The 18,404-nt window shown below is 40.5% G+C and overlaps 1 protein-coding gene across 7 annotated transcripts in view; it reads left to right on the forward strand.

Annotated features, from left to right (window-relative positions):
- Positions 1 to 18,404, forward strand: part of LOC112046543 (IQ motif and SEC7 domain-containing protein 2) — a 243,297-nt gene that overhangs the window by 215,576 nt on the left and 9,317 nt on the right. For all 7 annotated transcript variants that reach the window (XM_024083211.2, XM_024083212.2, XM_052889355.1 and 4 more), the window contains 13 exons: positions 3,698 to 3,794; positions 5,225 to 5,375; positions 6,140 to 6,287; positions 6,998 to 7,192; positions 8,089 to 8,306; positions 9,688 to 9,868; positions 10,671 to 10,880; positions 12,183 to 12,320; positions 12,989 to 13,115; positions 14,218 to 14,421; positions 15,284 to 15,362; positions 16,332 to 16,462; positions 17,950 to 18,090. In XM_024083211.2, coding sequence (XP_023938979.2) covers positions 3,698 to 3,794; positions 5,225 to 5,375; positions 6,140 to 6,287; positions 6,998 to 7,192; positions 8,089 to 8,306; positions 9,688 to 9,868; positions 10,671 to 10,880; positions 12,183 to 12,320; positions 12,989 to 13,115; positions 14,218 to 14,421; positions 15,284 to 15,362; positions 16,332 to 16,462; positions 17,950 to 18,090 — 2,020 coding nt within the window. The remainder of the gene's footprint in view (positions 1 to 3,697; positions 3,795 to 5,224; positions 5,376 to 6,139; positions 6,288 to 6,997; positions 7,193 to 8,088; positions 8,307 to 9,687; positions 9,869 to 10,670; positions 10,881 to 12,182; positions 12,321 to 12,988; positions 13,116 to 14,217; positions 14,422 to 15,283; positions 15,363 to 16,331; positions 16,463 to 17,949; positions 18,091 to 18,404) is intronic.

Genomic DNA, 18,404 nt, shown 5'->3' on the forward strand with positions numbered 1-18,404 from the left:
ATCAAAATGTCATTATAAGGAAAACAGGCAAAGATGCAAATTAATTAACAGAAAGTGTGATCAAAGTCTGTTTCCTCGCAAATGTGTTACAAGACGTTGTATGACATACGTGCGCTTTGATAATTACAGCCTCTGCATCCTTACTATAGCTCTCGCCACGGCTCGAGCTGCAATACCGCCTCGGCTGTAATTTTCAACTTACCGCACTTATAACATAATGTATTTGAACGCTCGAAACAGGTATTTAATATTACAACAGCATTTCTACAATCTGTACAACAAAAGCTCAACTAATAAAAAGCAGTTCATATTAATAATATCTATAAGAAAGTTAACGTGTACTCGCTTAGACATTCAGAATTAAAAACACATGCACGGGTTACCTACTAGAAAATTTCAGCCTTCGTCGGTACATAGATTTATAAAACTTAGATAGTGTGTAGTCGCCGGATACGTAAGCCGTTTTATTTGCCCCGATAAATGTGTAACCGGAGTTTGTATCACACTGTATGAATTTTCTTTGGGGCGCCTTACCTTCATCTAAATTCCATCCTTCGCTACTGGTAGATACAGAGATTACCTCCTACAACCTGAAAACTCTTAAGTAAACTTAACCTCTTAAAAGTATTAGCGACCCGACCCGGATTCGCATGGACGGTATGTAAAAAATAGGGACGCAACGTATGGCCTGGCAGCATAAACCTTCCTCTTGAATGACTATAACTTGGCAAATTCGTTTGTAACACTGCCGATGGTCCGCGCGGGCCGGGATGAGGGTAGCGATGCCCCACGCGCTCGACTTCACACCCACACAGTCTCTGCCCCGCGTGCATGAAATCACACCTCCTTTCCCCCTTGCCAAGCTATATCTATTACTGAAAACTGCATTAAAATCCGTTAAAAATATTATGTTGTAATAGTAAAGATCACTCATTATCATAATTACTTAAAACCTTTGACTCTCCAAAAATAAATTCAATAAGTATTGTTTTATTTTTTACTCGTCTTCGCTAAATGTTCACGACACTAAAACAAGTAGATTTGTTTTTCTAATAACAAGTGCAAATATTTGTGGTTATAATTATCGAATGCCTTCCGTTCCTTGAACAATTAAGAACTAAGGCTATACGAAAATGGACGTTAAGTTGTTGTATTTAGGTGTGATTTTTCCGTGCGCATATTTTGCTACTTGATACCGTAGTGATGTCAACACGAATTCAGTACATAATGATTGTTATCAGTGAGACGGCGACACGGTTTCGTCACGCAACGTATTTTTTTTTTAAATAAGTGTTGTGGTAAATAAAAAAAAATAAAAAAAAATATTAAAAAGTTCTCCAATTACAAAATGGATTATAAAACTGAAAAGTTGTTGAAAATTGTTTTCAAGAATAGCAATTTTGTGTACGTGAATAAGTTGGCAAGAGTTAGAAAATGGGGTGGTGTTGGAAAAAGGAAACGAGATGTTTGTGAAGTTATTTATTTATTTATTTACTTAAACTATACCCTGACATTACAGTAGCCAAAATCGTATTATATATCGTCGTTATATACTCAGAGGCACAATTATCCGCCCACTTTCATATAGTCGCGTCATATTAAAATGGGCGGATAATTGTGCCTCTGAGTATACTTTTATTTTAAAAACTCATGATAAACTAAGTACCTTTAAGTTGAATTATTTTGGAGATCTTTTTTATCAGTTCTACTTCACATGAAAACTTTTGAAAAGATTTTTTTTTTCAAATTAAACACATCCAGTGAATATTTTAGTTCTTTTTATTGTGATTTTGACTACAAATTAACACTTTTCTATTATCTGTAAGAAATTCTTTCTTTTTTTTTTAATACGTCTAAGGACAACAACGGGTTGAACTGCAAATATTCCAACGGATTTTGATTCCCTTGCGAGTGTCAAAATATGTGGCAATAAACTTAATCAACTTCAAGTCAAGTCTTCAACTTCAGGTCACTTACAAGTTTGACATTTTCATTCTAAGCGGCTCCAAGGGATTTTAAATTTGCTATAAGTCATTGCTTCTTGTCAAAATATTTTGTTCTAAGGCACCTCACGCACTAGGCAGCCAACACTATCACAAGTTATTGGCCGTGGTCGCAAAAACTACACACACACAGAAGCTGCCAATTGTCGAGCTGTTCACTAACTCCGCATTTGCAGTCACAGAACTAGTGTGAGATGGCTCATAGCTAACTATACGTATAGTGGGTTACCAGGTAATGAAAATTTCTGAGCGTCAAGACGAGATAATGTTGGTAAACTCCCAACTAAAAAAATAACGAGGTTATTAAAAGTTGTTAAAACCAGTTGGTTTTTTTGCTGTTGCTTAATTTATAGTTATACAACTTAACAGTAATATAATGTCCTACAAATTTCGTGGTACATTACCTTGTACCGACGCTCAGAATTTTACCTGGTAACCCAGTTAGCTACCAGAATCAAGAATTTTCGTAAATATAAAAGCTGAGCGTCTCATCAAGATGAAGCTACTCACGGAAAATGAACTTTATAGTAATCAATTGTAAAAATATTTCACGGATCTTGGGCTATTAGTGCGTAAGATCCCTTAGCCAACTTATAAGCTTCTAGCTGACGTCGCGCGGTTTCGTGATTTTGTAGGACATTATATTCCCGTAGAAATACGGGGATAATATATAGCCTGTAGCCTTCCTGAATAAATGGGCTATCTAACACTGAAAGATTTTTCAAAACGAACCAGTAGTTCCTGAGATTAGCGCGTTCAACCAAACAAACAAACTCTTCAGCTTTATAGTATAGATTTTCAAGTTATCTTAAATTTGCTATTACTCAGTGTTTCTTCTCACGTTATTCTGGTCAACGAGAGGTACTAAATGATTTCGATTCCCTTGCGAGTGTCAAAATATGTGTCATAAACTTTCAACACAGGTTTACAAGTTTGACATTTTCACCGCTCCAAAGGATTGTTGATCCGAGTGTTTGGTATTTATTTTAACTTGATATCTCCGCGCGGTTATGAAAAGGGATTTGAAAGACAGATAGACAGACGAACTATGAAGTTATCTCAGAATAGTACTGGGTATCTTTGTTTGACCGACTACTGACGATTTATGAATGACTTGGTCGTTCTAATGTGATTTAAAATAAATTAAATATTTGACTAGTGTGTGGATAAGTATGACACATAACCCCCAAAAGTTGTTAAGCATAGGTAATATTGTTGTTTTTCCGTTAGTTTTTTGTAACTACCTAGTAAGTAACTAGTCTAAACTAATATTATTATTATTTGTTACGAGTTAGGCTCTGAAACTACTGCGCCGATTTGAAAAGTTCTTTCACTAATGGAAAGCTACATTTTCAGCGAGTAACATGGAGTATATTTTCTTCCCGTATTCCCACGGGAATGGGAACTACGCGGTTTTCCGCGTCGGCTCGTCACATCACACTAATATTATAAAGGCGAAAGTTAGTGTATAAGTATGTTCCTCTTTTACGCTGCGGCTACTGAAGCGATTTGGCTGAAATTTGGAATGGAAATAGATTTTACTCTGGCTTAACACATAGGCTACATTTGATCCGGGAAAAATCCATAGTTCCCGCGGGATTTGTGAAAAACTGAATTCCACGCGGACGAAGTCGCGGGCGTCCGCTAGTTCTCTGTAAAGGACTGTACATAATGATTATGTTTACTTATTCCAGGTGTGCAGTTGTTCAGTGAGCGGCTCAGTGACCAACATATCCACGTCCTCGTCTCATAACGAATCTCTGCACAACCACCAGTTGTTAAACAACACAGGTAAATATTACGCCATTGCATCAATAGCTCACATACATACTTCGAAGAGCCGATGGACGTTGGGGCCCGCACTAGAAAACGCAGTGTTGGTCGACCCCCCCACCAGGTGGACTGACGACATCATGCGAGTCGCAGAGATTCGCTGTATGTAAGTGGCTCAGGATCGTGATGTTTGGAAGTCCCTACAAAAGGCTTATGTCCTGCAGTGGACGTCCATCGGCTGATATGATGAAGAGCACTTGGCAAATCACATCTTGAAATCACGGACAGACAGATTTTGTTTTAGCTTTTTTATTTAGAAAGAATAAGCTAACTTATGCTGATAACTATAGAAATAATGCCCACGTGGAATTGTGGCAAGATAACTGATCCTTTGCGCAAAAAATGAGCCAGCCCTTCTGTCACCAGTCGAGGCAACTACAAAAGACACTTCTATTTTATGTATATGTATTGATGCTTTTTATTATTTACAAGTTAGCCCTTGACTACAATCTTAACTGATGGTAAGTGATGATGCAGTCTAAGATGGATGCGGGCTAACTTTTAGGAGGAGGATGAAAATTCATACTCCTTTTGGTTTCTACACGGCATAGTACGGGAACCCTAAATCGCTTGGCGTTGCGGTACGTCTTGGCCGGTAGGGTGGTAACTAGCCAGGACCGAAGCCTCCCACCAGCCAGACCTGGACCAATTAAGTAATCGTCAATAGGCCCAGTCGAGGATCGAACCTAGGACCTCTGTCTTGTAAATCCACCGCGCATACCACTGCGCCACTACGGCCGTCGGCCGGTCGGATGATGATGAGCACTTGGGAAAACACATCTTGGAATCACAGACAGATGCTTCAATCTTTTTTTTTTTTTTTTAATATGACCAATATTTCCATTCCCCTCCAATTAGTTGAGAAAGACTGTGTTAGGAGTGGGTACGACAATAGACCAACGGGGCGGGGATCGAACCGCCACCCCTCGGTGATGAGTCCGACCGCTTTTACCGTTGAGCTATTGAGGCTATATATTTATATGTTATCATCATCTCCTTACCCTTATCCCACTTAAGTGTAGTCGGAAAAATATGTCAATCTTTTCCATTCGTCTCTATTACTCGTCAACTCATCGTCCACTCCTTTTACACACATGTCCTCTTTCACACAATCCAACCATCTCTTCTTTGGCCTTATGTCCTTCTTGCACATTCAACATTTTTCTAATAATATGACTTTCCTCCCTACTCAATACATGTCCATACCAAGCTAGCCTACTCCTCAATTTTTCTGTCACTGGCGCCACCTTCAGACTTCCTCTTACATACTCATTCCTTATTTTATCTATTATTGTCACACCACACATCCATCTCAACATACGCATTTATATGCTATATATTTATATGTATTGATGCTTAATATACCAAATACATTACATACCTTCCAGGTCCAGTATACGGTAACCTGCTATCATCAGGCGGGAAGCCGCTATCATCACCCACAGCGCGGCAACAGCAGCAACTTGCCGCGATACAAGCCGCCAATGCGAGACGATTGCCCCCAGATGTGCCGAAGAGAACTAGCAGCATCACACTGAAGTATGCACCCTATGTCTATACTAATAAAGTTCCAATTACAGCATCACACTCAAGACGTATGTTTATGAGAATAAAGCTCTTATTAGGTTGCTAGCGGATAAGCAGCATTACACTCAAATATGTACCCTACGGTTATCACAATAGAATTCTTATTGTTTCGTAGTAATTCAATTTTGATCATTAGCCTCCCATTTGAATAAGTAGAGTAGTAGCATCACAATCAAGTATGCATCCTATGTTTAAGACATTAGAGGTCTGATTGCTTTAATATAGACATCATTTATTTATTTATTTATTTATTTATTCGAAAGCCAACGTTGTATACAAAAAACTTATGACTAATTAAACATAACATGCATTAAAAAGTAATATATCATCACCCAATACATACAGGCAACGGTTCTTTCGAGAAGACCTTGGCAAGAAAATTGGCAAATACTATTGAAAAATGTGTACATAAATCAGTTTCTAATTTATTTAACTAATGAAAGTCCGCGACTTCGTCCGCGTGAAAAAAGTCACTCTGTTAGTCGAGGGTCCGATTAATTTTTCGTGAGAGAGAATCGAAAATTTTCGTAAATAAAAAAGTTGGTCGTCTCATCGAGATGAAGCTACTCACGAAAAAATTTACTTGATAGTAATCAATTGTACAAAATGTTGTACCGATCTCTGACTATGTTTAATAAATATTAACGACCTAACATAAAATCTTTTTGGAGGAGTTAGTTAAAATTAAATAACAGTCTACCCTCAACTGTGTGCAGTGCGGAGAGCCCGGTGTCACTAAGGCGCGCGGAGTGCGGCGGCGCGGTGGTGCGCGGGGGGTCGATGTCCTCCGTACAGTCCTCGTCGTCCTCGTCTTCGCAGGAGCACCGGCACCACTACCACCAGCCCTACCAGCAGAGGCCCCCGGTAAGCGTATAAAACTGTTTGGACAAAACATTATTTGAAAAAGTTACCTTAACACGAGGACTATAAAGTCCAGTTTGACTCTGTAAAATTTACTCTGTACTGTGTGTGTTTATAATACGAGTGCTATTTGTTATACATTTGCTAATGTAAGAGCCTCATACACATCTAAGGTGCAGCGGTAATTTACAGAGAAAATTGAACTTTGTGATACTTGTCATAAAGTAACTTTTTCAATGCCGTTTGTAAAAACAGATAACCCACATAACCATCCAGCAACAGCTCCAACAGTGCATATATTTTACAGAGTAATTTGAACTTTATTTTACTTGTCATATAGCAACTTTTTCATAGAAGCATCTATCACACTATATAAAAGCAGCAGTACCACTGCAAACGCTTTTTCAGAGTAAATTGAACTTTATGCTCCTTGTCATTAAATAACTTTTTCAATGACACATGCTAATGCAGAAACACCACACACATCCAAGAACAGCAGTCCCAACAGCAGGCCCAGTTTACAAAGCAAATTCAAACTTTGTTCGCCTTGTCTTAAAGTAATTTTTTCAATGTCTCTTATTATTGCAGGAGTATTTTAACGTTGCTAAGTATTATCACAAACACACATAAGGACAGCAATTTCAACAGCACATGTATTTTGTTAAATTGAACTTTATTCACCACGTCTTAAAGCAAGTTTTCCAATGACACAGGAGCCCCACATACACATCCCAGAGCAGCAGTTCCAGCAGCACACGCGGACCGCGTCGGGCACGCTGTACGAGGGCGAGCGTTACGCGGTATGGAAGCGACAAGAGGCCCCCCCCTATTACGAGGCCCCCCCGCCCGCCGCGTGCTGCCGCCCCCAACACGACCACCATCCGCACACGCACCAACCACCTCTTAAAGTGAGTTGCATAGATCCATACTATCATCTATTACACTGGTTCAAATTATCCACAGTACTAGCTTTAGACCCCCTTTAACATTAGGCCCCCCGCCGGCCACTTTCTGTCGTCTCAAACACGACCACTATTTGCACACGCACCAACCACCTCTTAAAGTGAGTTACATAGATCGATACTATCATCTATTACACTGGTTCAAAGGATCCACGCTACTAAGCTTTAGACCCCCTTTAATATGAGGCCCCCCGCCCGCCACATTCTGTCGCCTCAAACACGACCACCATCCGTATACACACCAACCACCTCTTAGTGAGTTGCATAGATTCATATTATCATTTCTATGACTGGTTCAAATCATCCCCACTACTAGTCTTAGACCACCTTTAATATGAGGCAGTCTGTTAATTACGCAAAGTATTCGGAGAGGGAGAAGCCGAAGCCTTTTTTTTAAAAAGAGCCCCCGCCCACTGTGTCCCTCTAGCACGACCACCATCCTCGCATCCTTACACTCAGGGGTCATTCAAGTATTACGTAAGCACTAAAATGGGGCATGGATTCTTTGCTCTGCTTATTTTTAATGACAGGGGGGCTGGGGCTCTATGTGGTGATTACGTCAGTAATAGTTGTTTACTTTTATTACACATTATGACAACCCACACACTGTCACATGCTACTAAAATACTTACAGAAATATAGTCCTTTTCTTGAAAGAAGTCCCTCAGACGCGGCGCTAATGTCTTAATGGCGCTCTTTGTCATTTGTTTAAGGCGCTGTCAATTTTAGTTCAGGTTTTAGCCGCGGGATTTCTTGCATGAAAAGGGCTCTACAAATAATATAAATAATAATATTTATAACACAATAACACTATAAGTTCATCTATTTATTTATTTCCATAGGTATCGGAAACTGTACGCAAACGCCAATACCGAGTGGGTCTGAACTTGTTCAACAAGAAGCCAGAACGAGGCATCGCGTACCTGATCTCGAGGGGTTTCCTCGAGAACTCCCCCCGAGGAGTCGCCAGGTTTCTCATCACGAGGAAGGGGCTCAGCAAGCAGATGATTGGAGAATATTTGGGCAATTTGCAGAGTCAGTTCAACATGGCTGTGTTAGAGTGAGTTGGTTTTACTTTCATTCTATTGTAATAACTGAATGCCCCGCGGTTTCACTTGGTTTCACTCCCGTTCAGGGGATAAAATTTTATGGTTTTTAAGTTATATTGATTTTTGAACAAAATACAAAAATCCCTACCTTCAATGCAGTTTAGTCGTACGATGTGCTGAAATATTACTTAAGCGTTGATTTTAGGCTTGGTAATTATTTTTGAATAGTTGTTTCAGCCAATGAAAGTTTGGTTTTTTTCTTCTGCAAAATGAGTTTTTTTTTCCGTAAAACGGGCCTAATTATTTTTTTCATGTTTAACGATTTTTATTGCATGTAATTTTAAAAGTTGTACATCTAACCTAAAAACATGCTCATTTAACAAGGATTCTTAAGATGAACAGACAGATAGACAAAATAGTTTAATTGTATTTTAGTATCGCGTTCTTAACCGACTTCATGTATAGTACAAATTCGTCATTAAGTTTTAGTATATTTTTTATTTCAGTGAAGTGTATAAACTTCCACATTTACAAAATGATTCATTAATTTTATGATACAATCAAAATAACTGAAATAAGTGAACGAAATAACGTTTAGTGTGGCGATTGGGTCACTATAAAACAATCTTAAAATCTCTTGTCCTCGATCCGATCAATAGAAAAAACATAGGTACCTACGGTGATATTTGTAGCCGACTTAAAAAAAGGAGGAGGTTCACAATTCGACGCGTATGTATTTTTTATGTTTGTTACCACATAACATCGTCATTTAATAACCAATTTTGAAAAAAAATAATTTAAACATTCGATTTTGATTTTGTTTGAAAGAGTATCCTTTCAGATTGGGCTCATTTAATTTTCATGAAAATCGGTTCAGTAATTTTGTGTTAAAATCAAAATAAGTTTTTGACGGCCTCCGTGGCGCAGTGGTATGCGCGGTGGATATACAAGACGGAGGTCCTGGGTTCGATCCCCGGCTGGGCAGATTGAGATTTTCTTAATTTGTCCAGGTCTGGCTGGTGGGAGGCTTCGGCCGTGGCTAGTTACCACCCTACCGGCAAAGACGTACCGCCAAGCGATTTGGCGTTCCGGTACGATGCCGTGTAGAAACCGGAAGGGGTGTGGATTTTCATCCTGCTCTTAACAAGTTAGCCCGCTTCCATCTTAGACTGCATCATCACTTACCATCAGGTGAGATTGTAGTCAAGGGCTAACTTGTAAAGAATAAAAAAAAAAATTTGAAATACGTCTTTGGCGTCAATTAAATTTTTGTGTTTAAAAGATATTATTCATTTTAGGTGTTTAATATTTCAAATTAGTTTTTTTTTTTCAAGTTTTAAAAATTTAGTAGTAGTTAAATTTAGTAGTATTTATTGATGTTGTAATTTCCAGATGTTTCGTGAACGAGCTCGACCTGTCAGGCATGGCAGTGGACGTGGCGTTGCGCCGGTACCAGGCCCATTTCCGGCTGCCGGGCGAGGCGCAGAAGATCGAGCGGCTGGTGGAGGCTTTCGCGCGCCGCTACTGCGTGTGCAACCCGGACTTCGTGCAGAGGCTGCGGACTCAGGATACGGTATAATATAACCTTGAGTTTTTTTTTAATTAATTAATTTAAATTCTTTATTGCACACAAATAAGATACAAAAAAGAGAAGAAAAAAAAAATTAAAAGTAAGATGCGCAAAGGCGGTCTTATCGCTAAAAGCGATCTCCTCCAGACAACCTTAAATAAAATATTTAAAGAAATGAAAGCGGATAGTGCAATATAACATGCATGATATTTGTTTGTTTTATTATTATGTCTTTGTTTACGTGTTGTGATGATTAAAGACTCTATCGCCGGTTAGGAAGGCAGGAACTGTTAAGACTCTTCTTAACAGTTCCTGCAATAAACTTATGTTCTTTTAACAATAAAAATCATAATTTATTATAATTTACCATTTTTAAAACCATTACAATTTCTTTTACTTCTATTTCCTTTGTTGAGGTCCTTTTTTGTGTTTATCCAATGGCCTACACACATCTTTATAATTAAGAATTATTTTAAGAATAACTTCCTCACATACCAAACTCTCTGGTTCCATTTTATAGTTTAGTAGCCTATGTTCTGCTCCGAGGTACAATTTTTTTTTTATTGAGAAGGAATACAATAAGGAACTTAAGCTAACTTATCCTAATAACTATACAAATCGTGTCCACTTTGGTGGCAATTTCTTTTAGCAAATGAAATCCAAATCGGTTTAGTGGCTTATCCGTGAAATAAGTAACAGACAGTCACTTGTACTACTTTCTGTACTATTACTACTTTCGTACTGGTAATATCAGTAGTATGGAGTATGGATTCATAGTTACTTATATATTATTATCTTTTACCAGATATTCGTGCTGGCGTTCGCAATAATAATGCTGAACACAGACCTGCATACGCCGAACCTCAAACCTGAAGCCCGCATGTCGCTGGATGACTTTGTACGGAACCTGCGCGGCATCGACGACTGCGGCGACATCGATCGTGACATGCTGGCCGGCATCTACGACAGGGTGAAGGCCAGCGAGTTCCGACCAGGGAGTGACCATGTCACGCAGGTAATAATAGTAATAAGTAGTGACGTAACTAACATAACTGTAGCGCAAAGGACTGCGGTGACCTACGACAGGGTGAAGGCCAGCTAGTTCCGACCGGGCAGCGACTATGTCACGCAGGTAATAATAATAAAAATATGTAATAGCGTAACTAACACCCCACAGTGCAGGATAGAATACGGTAAGGGCTAGTCGCTGGACGACTTCGTTCGCAACTTGCGCGTCATCGTTGACTGCGACAACATCGACCACGATTTGTTTGCTAACATCTACGACAGGATAAAGGCCAACGAGCTCCTAACAAGGAGTTACCATGTCACGCAGGTAATTATAATAATAATATATAATGACGTAACTAACACCCAACAGTTCGTGATAGAAGTTATCGACAAATGTGGCGACATCGAGCGCGATATGCTGGCTAGCATTTACGAAAGGGTGAAGGCCAGCGAATTCCGACCGGACAGCGGCTAAGTCACGCAGGTAATAATAGTAAAATATTTAATAGCGTAACTAACACCACACAGTGCAGGATAGAAAAAGGTAAGGGCTAGTCGCTGGACGACTTCGTTCGCAACTTGCGCGTCATCGACGACTGCGGCGACAACGAGCACGATTTGTTTGCCGGCATCTACCACAGGGTCAGCGAGTTCCGACCAGGAAGTCACCATGTCACGCAGGTAATAATAATTATAAGTAGTGGCGCAACTAACATCACTGTAGTGCAATGGGATTGGTTGCATTGACCGCAACATGAAGGCCGGCATCTACGACAAACCAGCGAGTTCCCACCGGGCAGTGTTCACGTTACACAGGTAGTAATGGTAATTAGTGGCGTAACTAACACCCTTCAGTGCATAGAGCGCACCGACGACTGCGACATTTATGACATAGGGTGAAGACCAGCGAGTTCAGAATTTGGAGCGACCCACGCACGCGATGGTTTGCAGGTGATAACAATAAGTAGTGGTGTAACTAACATCATCGCAGTGAATTTGTATGGGGTCAAGAAGGGCCTGGAAACATGCTAGAAGCAAGAACAGTCCGCGCCACGATATGTTTTTGTACACTTCGAATCCATACGCCTTGTGTTCAGAACGTACTAGAAGTTTGGCTTGATTTTTACCATTAATGTCCTCACTACCACCGCGAGGTTAATAGGTCCTTGCGGTTAAATTCATGAGGCCTTCTAGAGTCATACTATTTCTGGCGTTTAATTATAATTTTACTGAGTAAAAGGAAGTAGAAGTCTTTGATTTAATGAACCTCTTGTACTATGATATCCAAAATTCATTTTATTTGCAGGTTATGAAAGTCCAGGCCACAATCGTAGGCAAGAAACCTCACTTGGCGCTGCCGCACCGACGGCTGGTCTGCTACTGTCGACTGTATGAGATACCCGACATACACAAGAAAGAAAGGCCGGGTGTTCACCAGAGAGAGGTCAGTGGTCAAATTCAAATTCAAAATACCAACACCAAGGATTTATATGGCAAGTGTAAATGGAATCGTTGAAAATGTCATGCCAAGGCGAACATTAGAATAGGTCTAAGATGTGCAATACCGAGTATCTCGAGAAGAGAAAGATAAATGTTGACCATTTGGCGATCGACCGAGTGGCTAGCTCGAAAATATCGCTCTTTATTTCGTTGTGTTGACGCAGTGTCCTATTAAATTCGAGTCCTGGGTTGGAATATTGTAGGACACTGCGTCAACACAACGAAATAACTTTTATTTACTTTATTAATAGGACTTCTATGAAAGTATTGATTAGAATAGAAGAGGCGAAAAAGATGATAACATCATTAACAATCCATATACGGCCCACTGTTGAGCGCGAGTGTCTCCTCTCAGAATGAGAGGGGATTGACTAATTGTCCACCACGTTGGCCTAATAATTGTCAGAATTCTTAAATCTAGAGAATAAAAAAAATCTTTGACACCGTTTAAGACAAATGATAATTATTCTCTTAAAATGCACATAACTGTAAAGTTGGAGGTGCATGCCCCGGATTTCAACCTATGCTTTGCGGAATCGAATATAGACGTCATATCCACTGGGCTTTCACTGCTCTTTTATTTGAATATAATAAAACGAAATAATCTTGCAGGTATTCCTCTTCAACGATCTCCTAGTGATAACGAAGATCTTCAGCAAAAAGAAGTCCTCTGTGACATACACTTTCCGACAATCGTTCCCGCTATGCGGCATGCTCGTCAACCTCTTCTCAGTGCCACGTATGTATTTTTTTTTATTCTTTACAAGTTAGCCCTTGACTACAATCTCATCTGATGGTAAGTGATGATGTAATCTAAGATGGAAGCGCGCTAACTTGTTAGGAGGAGGATGAATATTCACACCCCTTTCTGTTTCTACACGACATCGTACCGGAACGCTAGATCGCTTGGCGGCACGTCTTTGTCGGCAGGGTGGTAACTAGCCACGGCCAAAGCCTCCCACCAGCTACATTATTTTATCAATTAGAGCTATTGAATTGGGACTTATAGGTCTCATCATCATCATCTCCTTACGCGTATTCCCACTTAAGTGGGGTCGGAAAAATATGTCAATCTTTTTCATTTGTCTCTATTACTCGTCAACTCATCATCCACTCCTTTTACACACATGTCCTCTTTCACACAATCCAACCATCTCTTCTTTGGCCTTCCTCTCCTCTTATGTCCTTCCACTTGCACAGTCAACATTTTTCTAGTAATATGACTTTCCTCCCTACGCACTACATGTCCATACCAAGCTAACCTTCTACTCCTCAATTTTTCTGTCACTGGCGCCATCTTCAGACTTCCTCTTATATACTCATTCCTTATTTTATCTATTCTTGTCACACCACCTGAGACCAATTATAGAAGGACATGTATCGTCACGATCATAGTCACGATCAAAATTGTCTGACATTTTCTGAGGAAAACGAGCTTAGATTTGGTATATATCTTATACTAAACTGGAAGTTTTTGCCCGTTTTTTACACAATTAAATTACACAAAAAGGTATTTTTACGGAGCTCTAAGTGACGAACACGATTACAACTATTTAACATCGATTCTATAGAGACAGTTTTTATAATCGCATTAATCTGCAAACAGTTTAATCTGCAAACAGTTTATTAACGCTGTGAAAAATAAGAGAGCATCTAGCGGTGTTTCCAAACACCAAAAAGGACTTTCGGCCTAAAATAACTTAGATTAGATTAGATCGTTGATCATATACTTTGACAAAAAAAATAACGTCTAGCGAGGCAGGTCCTATAAAATAATTGGTCTGAGCACACCACACATCCATCTCAACATATTCGTAATATCTACACGTAATCGTGTACAGATTACCCGTTCGGCATCCGTCTCTCGCGGCGCGTGGACGGGCGCCGGTTGGCGACGTTCAACGCGCGCAACGAGCACGACCGTTGCAAGTTCGCCGAGGACCTGCGCGAGAGCGTCGCCGAGATGGACGAGATGGAAGCCATGCGCATCGAGGGCGAACTCAACCGCGGCAAGGGGCGAAACACTAACAACGCTGCGAGAAACGGTAAGTCAAAGTCCAAGTCTAAGTCAAAGTCAAAGTCAAAGTCCAAAGTCAAAATTCATTTATTTCAAATAGGCTTAGTTTACAAGCTCTTTCGAAACGTCACGTTATTAAACTTAAGATAACGGTGATAATAATTTTCGAAAACTTAAAATTAAAGTTACAAGGGTTCCAAAGCGCCTTGGTTCGAGAAGAGCCCACATCAGTTTGATATTTAGAGCCAAGGTATTTTTTTGTTTACCACCATTTTACAAACTTATAAAGAACTAAGAACACAATCGAGCGGGGATCAAACCACCACCTCTCGGTGATGCGTCCGGCCCTTTACCACTAAGCCATAACGCTGCGATAAACGGCTAATTTTCTCAGTCATTCGAGAGCGACAGATAGTAGGTAACTAAATTTATAAAGTGGCAATTCGTTGTAGGTATTGAAACCAGCGTACCTGGGGGCGTGGCCCAAACAAACACATGTATAGTGTATACTTATGATACTGATAAACTTTTCACGCAATTGGCTGTTCAATATTTAGTGAAAAAAGAAATATTTTACCCTTACTTTAGAGTTGAATATTATTTATTCCTTTTGTCACAGAACAAAATACAATGTCAGTAAACAAAACAAGAAAGCGTTAGCTTTTAGCGCTGTCTGTTCTGTTGAGCGAGCTATGCGGGGAATATCTCTGCGTGATATAATCATAGATGAAGAAATCTGCAGAACAACCAATGTCACCGACATAACAAGTTTTGAAGCTGAAGTGGAAATAGGCGGAGCACATACGTAGTTTGATAAATCGATGGTTGTAAAGATAATATTGTCGTTTCGAATGAATGATGAAATGATGAAATTGTTCTCTTCATTACAGTAATGGAAAATCGAGACAGTGGCGTGGCGGATGTTGAAATTGATCATCAACAGTGCATGGACCACGTACACGTTCACGGGTATGTACTTTTAATCTATACTCAGAGGCACAATTACCCGCCTTCTTTAATATGACGCGAGTATAATATAATGGGCGGATAATTGTGCCTATGAGTATATCTATTATTTATATTATTAAACTAGCGGACCGGGATAAAAAGTTAGATTAGTTTAGATTTTATTATCCTTTATTTCTCAGTGAAAGTTCCATTAATATAGGTGAAATATTACAACACAAGGCAAGATTAACAAATTTTATCTTTGTCACTTGTCATAAAAAGTCGAAGAGTCGTGATAGCCCAGTGGATATGACCACTGCCTCCGATTCCGGAGAGTGTGGGTTCGAATCCGATCCGGGGCATGCACCTCCACCTTTTCAGTTGTGTGCATTTTAAGAAATTAAATATCACGTGTCTCAAACGGTAAAGGAAAACATCGTGAGGAAACCTGCATACCAAAGAATTTTCTTAATTCTCTGTGTGTGTCAAGTCTGCCAATCCGCAATGGGCCAGCGTGGTGGACTATTGGCCTAACCCCTCTCTCTCATTCTGAGAGGAGATCGAGCTCAGCAGTGACCCATATATGGGTTGATAACGTATAAAGAAAGTGACAAACCTTACGTTCAGTCTGTCCAAAACTTTTTGAAGGTAGTGAAACAGGTCCTAATAGGTAGACTACCGGTGGAATTCATAGACGTTGTAGGAGCATCCCCAGGGGATCATTCAGCCGCTGAGTGTCGAATTTAACCTCTATTTGTTTAAGAATTTGACACTCAACGGGTAAACAATCCCCTAAGGTTGCCTCTACAACGTCTATGAATTCCACTGTAATACTAACAGGCCGTACAGACTACTTTAGTATTTTAGTCGAGTACGAACATTTTTTTAATTTACCGCCCAAAAATCGTTCGTACTCGACTAAAATACTAAAGTAGTCCGAACTGGGCCTTACCTGGGTTACTTAACTAAGCACATGCTCTTCTGTTGTAGTGTGGTGGTACCACCGCCGCCGTCGTGCCCCGCACCCGCCGCGCCGTCGCGACTGTCGCAGAACCCACCGCCCACCAGTATCATCAAGAGAAACGTGCTCAGCAACTCGCTCGTCGATATCAACGACCCTGGTATGATGAACTATCATTTCTCTTTATCACCAATCACGTTTAAGGAGCATTTCATTTAAAGGGGACGATTACTGGTAGCCTTAAACTAATTAGATGAGAACCTGCCAGGCTAGACGTTACTTTTCAGTCAAATTATATGATCAAAGGTCTAATGAGATTATAACTGTCTCTATATTCATTTCTCTTTGTCTCTAATCACGTTTAAGGAGCATTGCATTCAAAGGGGGCGATTTCTGGTGACCTCAGAATAATTAGATAAGGACCTGCCTCACTAGACGTTATTTTTCTGTCAAAGTATATGATCAAAGATCTAATGCGATTATAACTATAGAATAGATGTGTCATAGTTGTAATAGTGTTCGTCGGGTAAAGAGCTCCATATAAGATATACTTCCTCCTTCCTTCCTTTTTTTAATTTTCTTGGAAAATTACGGACAATTTTGTTCGTGAATTTGGGTGCGATATTAGTCCTTATGTAATTAGTCTGAGCTGGTGGCACATGAGGTCTAATAGGAGTCAGCGGGCGATGGAGCGAGCAATATTCAGAGTATCTCTGCGTGATGGAATCGGAAATGAGGAGATCCGAATAACCAAAACCACCGACATAGCTTAACGAGTTGCGGAGCTGAAATGGCAATGGGCGGGGCACATGATTCGAAGGGCCGTTAGACGTTGAGGTCCCAAGGTGCTGGAATGACGATTGTGTACGGAAAGCGTGTGTTGATCGACCCCCCATAAATTGAATCGATGATGATGTAAGATTGAGCAAAGATCGCTTAAGAATAGTGCAACAGCTCGCAAAGCTTGGCCATCAACCAGAGGCGTAGATGCCTTATGTGCATGAAATCATACCGTCTAACCATGTGCTTTGCACCCTGAACGAGGACTTATGCGTTTTTCGAGGCAGGAAAAAGCCCTTGGCAGGGCATGTCCGGGGGCTTGCATAGATTAAAATGATACTCCCTAGGCTTAACTTCTTCTCTCTAAATCTCTGTCTTTCCTTCTTTTCTCTAAATCGTAATAGCTCTCGAGTACCTCTGAGTATCTCTGAGTGAGATAGATTGGTTTTGGTAATGGGATTAATTATGAATATTATTTAAACGGGTACATACCACGATAAAACGACGAGATTTTTAATTTCAATATTTCGATCCAGTTGCATGGATCGTGGTCACGACGGGACTGAAGTTGCGAGGTGCGAAGTTGACATCAGTTGTTAGGGGCAGAATTGATCTACCCTCTTTCTTGTTCTTTTTTTTTCAACAACCTCGCGTTTTTGGCTGTTTAGGCAAACCACACTCACGACATGGCTTTTGTTATTGGGCGTTTCGCGGCGCCCTCTTGGTTTGCACAATTCTAAATATCGATATTAAAAATCTCGTCGTTTTATCGTGGTATGTACCTGTTTAAATAATATTCATAATGAACAATCACGAAATAAGTTTAAAATCAATGGGATTAATGTTATCAATCGTGTGTGTCCCCAGTGGCTTTGGCAGCGGAGCGTCTCCAGCGACGCGGGTCCGTAGGCTCGCTGGACAGCGGCATGTCGGTGTCCTTCCAGCAGGGCAGTCGCACCGCGCTGCATGCCACCTCGCCGCGACACCCGCCTGAGCAGAGGTCACCTGGTAAGAGGAACAGAACGAAACAGTGTTGTTATTTGCGCAAACCCCTCGGTGACGCCGCTGAGGTCCCATTAAGGCTCAGTCCAGAAAGGGCGAAGTCGCCGCGAAATACGCGCGACCATTGCATCCACAAAGCGCGTATTACGCGCGAGCATTTGGGGAGGAATTCAGTATAAAACATGGAGTTGAACCCGCACTCGATCTAGAGTTCGCGCGTTAACTGGACGCAACAAGGCGTCCCTAGTATCTCGACTCGCGCGCAATACGCGCGAATCACGCGTGAGTTGAGAGTCTGGTGTAGTGCACGCGATTTACGC

Source organism: Bicyclus anynana, chromosome 25 (assembly GCF_947172395.1).
Source record: "Bicyclus anynana chromosome 25, ilBicAnyn1.1, whole genome shotgun sequence".
In the NCBI taxonomy this organism is placed as follows: domain Eukaryota; kingdom Metazoa; phylum Arthropoda; class Insecta; order Lepidoptera; family Nymphalidae; genus Bicyclus; species Bicyclus anynana.